Genomic DNA, 10246 nt, shown 5'->3' on the forward strand with positions numbered 1-10246 from the left:
TTTTATACAAAGGTTGGCACTAGATTCGAATCGAGATTCGATCTATAATATCATGTTGTAGCCTATCGAAATACCTTGATCAATCCTAATGACTTCGCTTGATGGTTCCTTTTAAATAAAATTCATTACTTAAAAAAAAAAAAAACAGTTCCATTCTATCAGTCATTAAAATAATTTCCAATTTCCACTGAAACCTAAAAAGAGTAGACAATTAAAATTAAAAAAGGCAAAATCAAAATACGAAGGAAGAGGATACTGATTTACGTAATTTACAATTAAAATTTTTACAACGCCAAAATTTCTCTGTGAAATCTAAATTGAAAAGAAGATAAAAAGAGAAAAAAAAAAAAAAAAAAAAAAGATAACAGTTACACTAATCCATTCGGACCTCACTCATCATCAACATAACCATGTTTCAGCCGTAACGTGCGCGGCGCATGTTAGCAACCAAAGCATCTAATCCATGTCCCAGTCACAATCCGAATTCTCGGGCTCGGGTATCTTATTAAGGTCAACCCGTACCGCAAATTCCCCAGCGGCGGCGGCGCGTGTGGCGGAAGCATGTGGAAGCTGGCGGTGGAGGGTGGCCTGGAGGGCATCGACTCTGGCACCGACCTCCGTGGCTTTCTTCCTAACAGAAGCTGCGGACATGTCGCAACTGGTAGCGCCACCTTCTCCGGCTAGAAGCTCGGGGAAGTTAAGGCGAGCGGATGGTCCCCGGAGATAGAAGAGGGCGGTGTCGTAAGCACGCGCCGCAGCAACGGGAGTGGAATAAGAACCGAGCCAAATCCGAGAACGCTTGTTGGGTTCTCGAATCTCAGCGACCCACTTGCCCCACTTCCTCATCCTGATACCTTTGTACCTTGTTTGACCCTCTGACTCTGTCCCTCTCTTCCTTGTGGTTCCTCCTTCACCATCACCTTCCATCTCTGCAAAAACCAAACACTCTCTCTCTCTCTCTCTCTCTCTCCCAATCAAAGAGCGAGAGAGTGAGTCTTCATGAGAATTACAAATTCAAAAGGGGTATTGTAATGTGGGGTTTCGGTGAGACACGAATGCTACTCAGACTCGTGTGACTTGACCACTCACCTTTGTCTTCTGCGTAAAACATCCACGTCGGTATCTTCGAACCCTGTTCTGTTTTATACCAAATTAATTCTAACTGCTTAATTAAAAAAAAAAAAAAAAAAAAACCCTCACCGACAAGCTTCTCACGCCTCTTCCTTTCCTTAATGGGATCTTAGGAAAAATAATATTTCTTAAGAATAAAGTTTTTGAGCGATAAATTTATTTTTTTTGAAAAATTCTTTAGATGAATTTCTTATGTGATTAATTGTCACTAATTGGCTCAATCAATATAAATATTTGTTCAGACTCTTGTCTTTCCCTAATAAAAATGGTGAGGAAAATGTGAGGGTTGCCATGATAATTTAAACTTTTATCATATCTTAGGTGAGTTGACAAATATTTGGAGTTAATATTCAAATTACTCAAGTTATGTTAGTTCTTCAAAATTTATAAATATCAATTTGGTTTCTCAAAATTCGAAATGAATATTGATTTAGCTTCTTCTTTTTTTGGTAATCTATTGATTTAGCTTTTAATGTATATGTTTTACATTCAAAATAGTGTAAAATTTATTTAATATACTAACTAAATGTTTTGTATACCTTTTGAACTGATTTGAATATTTATTTCAAATACTTATTGGTTACTATTTTTTTACAATATTTACCGTCAATGTGCAACTATAATTAACGATTGATCACTGAGTGTTGCTTAGTTGCTATCAATATTAAGTAAGCCTCAGATATTCTTAAGGCCAGCTATAAAGAATCTTTTGAGCTTAAAGCGTGGATTATTATATAGGCTCAATTTTTGGTTTACTTTATGTTTATTTAATTCCACAAGTGAAGGGCGGTGAGGATCGAACTCGTGACCTTGTGGTCACTGAAGCTCTGATACCATGTAAAGAATCACTTCAACCCAAAACATTAAGGTGTTGGGTGAGATTATATTATTCTCTAATAATACACCATGGAAAACACTTGAGTATGTATTAGTTGAAAACTAAAAAAATATAAAATTCATTAGAGGGAAAAAATAATTAAAATAGTAGTAAACAAAGTTCCTACTGGATGAGTATTAAGTGAATGTCATGATAACATTGCCAAGTTAGAGTAAACAAAAAAGAAAAACAGTGAAGTAAAAGTAATGTCATATACTTATAAAAAGATTTTCAGATAACTTTTATCATTACTATATATCTACTTCTTTTTCTCTTTTCTTTCTCTATCTTTTGGGAGTTATGTAATTATTTTTTTGTGCAATAGATAATTTTTTTTTATAGATAATACAAGACAATGATATCACATGCAATTGAATGATTCAGTGTAAAACGACAACTTTCTCTTATAACCCTAGTGGACCGTTCTTTTGAGAATAACATTGGAGAAGCTCGATGTTCTTTCTTTTTTCAACTTTGAACTGATCAGCATGTTTTTGTTTGGGATTTTCTTGGCAAATAATAAAAAAAGCTAAACCTTTGATTAAAAAATAATGTAATGCTAATATATTCTTATTCCTAACTTTTAAAAACCGTTTCTGAATTTTGTATTCTGTATTAATTATGTATTATTATATAACTAAAAGATAGTTTTTAAAATTCTATATTATTATTATTATTATTATTCAAACATTAATTAATAAAATTCTTTTAATAACGTAACAAATTGCACAACAACGATCCTACAATCACTGAAAGCAAAGAGAAATGCTACAAGCTACGAATAATTTTTACCAACCACAGTTTAAGGATGGTGTGGCTCATAGCATTTACCCGTCTCTCAGTTAAAATCTAATAAGTATTTACACAAAAGAATAGCACAATTTAGTTACTCTAACTTATCATTGTAACTTTTTCATGATAATTAGCATTTCTCGAAAGCAAAATGTATGTGGAGTTTGTATGATTCTTTAGGTAAGCCATCCTAAAAAAATTTAATTATTTTACAATCTTACTCATATCACGTCTACTTACATTTTTTGGATTTGTTTCTGAATGATATAATATAAAAAGTTATACTGATAATTAATTAAAAATGAATTTGATAGACTGTTTTATAAAGTTTAATTTGATTTTAATATTAATTTTATACCATCATTAAATCATATATCATTATATTCATGTTTGAATTTTTAAATAATTATATTTAATCAAAGACTTTTAATAATGCATATAATTAAATATTAATTTCAAAAACTCTTAATTTACAACAAGTGAAAACTAAACTCAATTGATTTTGATATATTAAATATATAAACATACTAGTAAAAAATATAATCATATGATGCCATTTTTTTAAAAATGTTAAAAGTGTTTACTTTTAATAAAAAAAAAATTATTATAAGAATATGTTAACAAAAAATAGACTTTTAACATAAATCAGTCGAGCTTGATTGTGACGTATTGTTATAATAATTTTTAATTATTATATAATTTTATGTTAATATGTTATTTAACAAATTTTATTACATAAAACATTAAAATTATTAATGAATAATATGATAATATATAATTAGATATAAAATGTGAATTTTTAATATAAATAGTACTGTATCAAAATTAAATATAATTTTATCGCTTGATCAAGATTTAACATTATTTACTATTTATACTAGTGTCACAGGAAATACGATAATCTAATATATATGCTATGAGGTTAGTTGGTGTCGTTTAGCGAGTAAGTGAAATGGGATTCAAAGGCTATTATTACCTATTAGCCTATTAATAATTTCATATTTGTTTTTGAGTATTATTGATGTTGTATTTTTTATAATTCTGAGTGGACAGAGGAGTGAGTTGGTGGTCGGTGGATATTGACTTTCCGTTGGATAGGCAAAAACAATTGGATTTAATTTGGATAATAGTTTTCTTATGTTGTAGAAGATATGTATTATCTTCTACACACTTATTGGTGTAGGTGGGATTCATTTTTAAGGGAAGAGAGAGAAAAAGTAAAGTGAGACCCATTTTAAGTTTGTGTGTGTAGGAGATAGATTATATTTTATGCAACATAAGAGTAATAAATTCCATTTAATTTACCAAACGAAAAACAATTGTATTTTATGGTCGATTATTCTGTTCTAAAAATTTGTTGTGGCCAAAGCAGTAAAGTTGGCCGCCCAAAAAATATATTTCGAAAAGTTTGGATACACTTTCACTGGGGATAAAAAAAAACCCTTGTCACCTACGGGATTGAATTCTGTCAGGTTAAAATTTTACATGATTTGTTCATGTGAAATTTTTATATCTATCTCTTTTCTTTCATATATCCAATTATTATTAATATAGAAAGAAATAAATACAAAAATTTTATATACCCTTTCATGTGAAATTTTAACATGAGAATATCTATTTTCTCTGAACATCACTATGCCCACACCCCAATATGTGTTTCTATAATAACAACATAATTAAATTACATTAATAACAACATCACTATTTTCTCTGGAAAAACTTCACTTTCACTCATTGTGAGTACAACAATTATCATTTAGCCCCTTGTGATTTCAAATTAATCACTCAGACCCACTGTGGTTACAGAATACATCATTTAGCCCCTCAAATGTCTAAAATATCCTTATTTTTTAAAATAATGATAAAACCTTTACTCAAAAAATTACAAATTATATTTGAAATGTCAAAAATACCCCTAATTAAAAAAGCAATTCTGATAAAAATACCTATTCTTTAAAAAATTTACTTTTAATCTTTAACATTTTACCTAATTTGATCCTATGGTTATAAATAAATGCACTAAATAATCAATAATTGAAAAAAAATCATCTCACAGGTAAAAAAAAGATAGACGGATGGTAAAGCCCATTATTCCCATGTGATATACCTAAGGGTGTGTTTGGTTGGAGGTTTTTGAGGAGATTGATAGGAAAATGTGAAGTGGGGAAATTGGGTACCCATGTTTGGTTAAGAGAGGTTCCTAATTTAGGTACCTAAATTCCTTTGCTAGCAAACCACCTTGCCTAGCATTTTGAAGCGAGATTGCCGGCCAAAGAAATCCTTTTCTGATGTGGTTTTTCTGGTTAGCTATGCATTTGGTTATATTGTGTAATAAGCAAAAGACAAGTGTACCCTCTATTCAAGGCGAAAGGAAAATGTCGTAATAAGCAAATCTCACTGCATTTCTTACAACTAATGGAGCTCTACAACTTAGAGACCTGAGTTTCAAAGCTGTTTGGAGTGTGTTTGGAGAAGACCACAATGATTCTGTGAAGTACTGGTTTCTTAGGCTAGACACTGATGGCAATCTCCGCTTATATTCATGGGTTGAAACATCACAATCATGGAGATTAGTGTGGCTAGCTGTTGAGAATCAGTGCAAGGTCTTTGCAACTTGTGGTCAACATGGTGTGTGTGTGTCTTGACTGCTTCAGGTTCTGCTGATTGCGTGTGCCCTTTTGGGGTAGCAGAGAATAAGAAATGTTGTTGTTCCATATGAACAAGAGTGTGAATCTGGCTTTTTTGAAAAACAAGGTTATTTTCGTAATAGCACATTTTTTCCCCATCTATATTTTACCAAAAACCAAACACAGACTTTTCAAAAGTTACCTAATTCCCCCGGTAAAATTTTTCCCAACCAAACAACTTTTTTTACATTTTCCTACCAAACTCACCTCCCAACCATTTCACTACTAATCACATTTCCCTATGATTCCTAAAAATTTCTCCTCAACCAAACGCCCCCTAATGGTTTTCTAAGATTAGGGATTGAGATCGCCGTTTTTTATGTCTTTCTTGACTTTTTCTTTATGCAAAGGTAATGAAGTGTGTCATTCTTTAGTTGTCATTCTTTATATATTAAGCAATTTATTTCTTATTTATGTAGGTATGTACCATATGAATTGGGGTTACTAGTATTAACATAATAGTTGGTGAAGTTGAATTTTACCTTCACAAGGTATATGATTTTGAGCATCTTTGTTTTATTGTCATGTTAAACAAGAAATCTCATGTTTTTTTTCTTCTAATTTGGGAATAATTACCCTAACCTCTCATTTAATAGCATTAAGTACACTATCCTTCTTGTTTGGTAATTAATAGTTTTTTAGTTTTTTTTTGTTTAATTTCAACTGTCCTTAGGGCTTAAAGACAACAAACTCCTGCTGATATAGTTTTTTAGTATACTATAATTTCTGTGTTTTATTTTTTCTGATTTCATAATGTATGTCAAAAAGATAAGAAAATCAAGGGTTTAAATGCCCAAATGTATTCAACAACAAAACCTTATACATTATTGCTTTGTGACAATAATTATTTTTCTTATTTTCTTTGGATATAGAGAGCATAATCTCATTAATGTTGGACAATATGAATGATGACGAAGAATATGAAGTCCGTCAAGAGCACCATGAATTTATAGATGAGGCAAGAGTAGAGGCATTAAGTGAAATTGATACAGACGAATTTATGGATGTTGGTGAATTACAATCATTGGATGAGAGTGACTTTGATGAGATGTTGAGCGAGTCTGAATACCTTGATTTCAATATAAATACTGATATGAGTGATCCTAAACTAGCAGTTGGGATGAAATTTGCAAATGTTGGTGAATTCAGGAAAGTGTTGAGGGAATGGGCTATTTCAAAAGGATATGACTATGAGTTTGAGCACAACGAAAGAAAAAGAGTCACAGTTAAATGCAATGTACAACCTAATCAATGTCCATTTAGAGTGCATGCATCAATAATTTCAGGGGAGAAGACATTCCAAGTCAAAAATTTCAAGCCTGAGCACTCATGTCCTAGAAACTCTAGGAATTCTAAGTGACTTCAACGTATCTTGCAGAGAAGCTTTTAGAAGATTTTAGAGCAAACCCAAAAGAGAGTATAAAAGGAATCCAAAGCCGACTTATGAGGACCAAAGGTTTTGAAGTTAGTACACAACAAATTTATAGGGCTAGGAAAATTACAATGAAGATAATACTTGGAGACTATTCAAGTCAATTTTCCTCAATTCGAGCATATTGCGAGCTTATCTTGCAAACAAATCCTGGAAGTACAGCTGTGCTTATGTGTGAGCCCCAACCACCAACAATGGTCAATGGTATTGTGAAGGAGCTTCTAGGTTCCAATGAATATATGTTAGCTTTTATGCATGTAAAGCTGGGTTTATCACAGGTTGTCAGCCTATCATTGGTCTTGATGGGTGCTTCTTAAAATCACACTTTGGAGGCCATTTACTTAGTGCAGTTGGAAGGGATGGAGATGATGGCATGTTTCCTATTGCGATGGCAGTTGTTAAGGCAGAAAATAGAGAAAGTTGGACATGGTTTATACTTCAACTTCTTAATGGAATGGGTGGAATAGATCCGACCAATTTAGTATTTATTTCAGACATGCAAAAGGTAAGTCTACTTTTCTTTTAATTAATATCACATTTAATGCATTTTCAATTTTATGCTTATGTCATGATTAATACAGGGGTTGGTCCAAAACTTTGAAGACTTATTACCAAACATAGAACATAGATTCTGTTTGAAGCATTTGCATGAAAATTACAAAAAATAGTGGAAAGGAAAACATTACAAGGATATGCTTTGGCAAGCAGCAAATGCAACAACAATTAGTCAATTTGATAGGATTATGAAGAAGTTAGAAAAAAACTGAAGATGGAAAGGCTTATCAATATCTAAAACGCCTTAAGCCTGGTTCTTGGACCAAATCACATTTTAGTTTCAAAGCTAAGACTGATGTGTTAGTGAACAATATCAGTGAATGCTTCAACGCATATATTCTACAAGAGAGGGAACTACCTATAATCTCAATGATTGAAGGCATTCGGACAAAATTGATGAAGCGATTATATATGAAAAAAACTAGTATGGAAGCATATAGTGATAAAATAACTCCAAATATTTTGAGACGTTTAGAGAGAATCAAGACCAATTCAAGAGATTATGTCCCAACACCAGCGGGTGACAAAAAGATTGAAGTAAAATGTAAGGGGAAGAACTTCTCGATTGACTTGGAGGCAAGGAGTTGCTCGTGTAGATTATGGGGGTTTACTGATATTCCTTGTGAGCACATAATACCGACAATTAGATATTACAAAGAAGATCCAGAGAATTACGTTGATCAATTCTTCTCCAAGATCATGTACTTAAAGGCATATTCATAAATGATAAACCCTATGCTTGATATCGAAGAATGTGAAGAAAGCACATGTGAGGTAATTGTTGCACCAATAATAAAGAAACCGCCAGGTAGGCCAAAAGACTTAGAAGAAGACAACCTGATGAGCCTAAAAATCCTTGCAAAGTTACTAGGATGAATAAGCCTATTAAATGTGGAAATTATGGCAAGGAAGGCCATAATGTGAGAAATTGTAAAGCTTCCTTGATAGGAGAAACAACATGGCAAAGAAGGGTCAGATTGCAAAAAGAACAAGATCAAATAAGGGCTTACCATTCATCACAAATATCAACAATAAGAGCACAACAGGTAATATTCAATTACATTAGCGAACAATATCATATTTTCCATTTTTAATTAGTTATTATTGATTCTTTTGTGATTTTGTAGATGGTTAGAGATTCAAACATGCTTAGCGTTGGTTCAAGTGCAACTGAAATTTCAGATATTTGTGGGTTTGAGTCAAGTGTGGCTGGAAGTTTAGGCATGCCTCAGGTTGATTCAAGTGCAGCTGGAAGTTCAAGTGTAGAAGAAGTACAACCATTGCAACAGTAGTATTAGCACTTAGATTTAGCATTTTTTTTGTTTATGGTGACATGCTTCAAATGAAAACAATTTCAAGTTTTTTTTTATCATACCAGATGAGTTTAGTTCACTTAAAAATTATGATATCTATGATGTTTTATGTTGGTAACATATTTTGATATATGTGGCCTTTTGCAATGCATTTTTCAGAATAATTTATTTGCTGCTTGGGTTCACTAGTGATGCAGGGCAAAGATTGTATAGAACTGGTTAAGGTGTTTTAATTGTTGTAAGATTAAGGTGCTTCTTAATTATATTTTTATTTTGGTTCAGATATTGGCCAGGACTATATGCAGGGTTTAAATGCTTATATAATCTATAACCATCTCTAAACATTAATCTTAATAAGGAATCTGAAACCTTTTTCAAACAAAGCATGAGACTGTAAAGTAATGCTTGTAGTAGTACTATAGCAATAGACCATTTGCAAAACACAATAAGAACGTATACTGCACCAAGGTGCTCAGATTTTAGGAGAGCAGCTATATGAATAATTCCCATCAAATTGGAATATCGCAAATCCTGATACAATTTAGGATATGGAATGCAATTATGTGATTTTGCAAAAGAGTGATTCATGGTACGCTCCTATACATACAATTCGTATAGTGTTTTTATCTGTATCAAATCGTCTCGTTCAATAATAATTATCAATTTACCATGTTCTTAATCACTATCTTTTTAAAACTAATTTTTTCACTTAGGCTACAAAACAAATGACATATAATCTCATATTCATCTATGTATCACAAATACATTTCAGTGTCAAATATGAGCATTGATCTGTTTACAAAAAAAATATGAACATTGATCTTGAACTTTTTACTCAGAAGAAATGAACTTCACTAGCACAACTCTGAACCCAAATAAATAAAAAAGAATTCACAAATGTGCTTGTTAGCTTTATTTACAAGCCCAAATAAATTCACATTTTTTTTTTGTTAAGCTAAGGAAAAATATCCACAACACAATTTATATAAAAATTCACATATTTTATTGATAAATCATGAAGCGCTGTCAAACATTCTTCTCTTTTTAATTAGGGATATTTTTGACATTTCAAATATAATTTGTAATTTTTTGAGTAAAGGTATTATTAGTATTTTAAAAAAATAAGGAAATTTTAGACATTTGAGGAGCTAAATGATGTATTCTGTAACCACGGTGGTTCTGAGTGATTAATTTGAAATCACAGGGGGCTAAGCGATAATTGCTATAATCACAGTGGGTAAAAGTGAAGTTTTCCCTATCTCTTTTGTATATATTGGCTTTGTAAAATTTGTATGATGATTATTGTGCAATCTATAAGTATCAGTAAATGATAATCTAAATTTTAATATAGTACAATAAAAAGTTGAATTACCATCTTTTACCTCCAACAAAAAAATTTACAATGTGATTGCCTGAGATACGGAGTAACCCAAATTTTTATCCTATAGAGGAGCTGTTG

At 31.7% G+C, this 10246-nt stretch overlaps 1 protein-coding gene across 1 annotated transcript; it reads right to left on the reverse strand.

Moving 5' to 3' along the window:
* Positions 1–255: 255 nt before the first annotated feature.
* Positions 256–1023, reverse strand: LOC133286584 (ethylene-responsive transcription factor ERF008-like). Its single transcript, XM_061484016.1, has one exon. The coding sequence runs from the start codon at positions 925–927 to the stop codon at positions 457–459; it is 471 nt and encodes a 156-aa protein (XP_061340000.1). The 5' UTR covers positions 928–1023; the 3' UTR covers positions 256–456.
* Positions 1024–10246: the final 9223 nt, after the last annotated feature.

Source organism: Gastrolobium bilobum, unplaced genomic scaffold, assembly GCF_033153095.1.
Source record: "Gastrolobium bilobum isolate Gb01-03AN ecotype WA unplaced genomic scaffold, APGP_CSIRO_Gbil_v1 utg6309, whole genome shotgun sequence".
Taxonomy (NCBI): Eukaryota; Viridiplantae; Streptophyta; class Magnoliopsida; order Fabales; family Fabaceae; genus Gastrolobium; species Gastrolobium bilobum.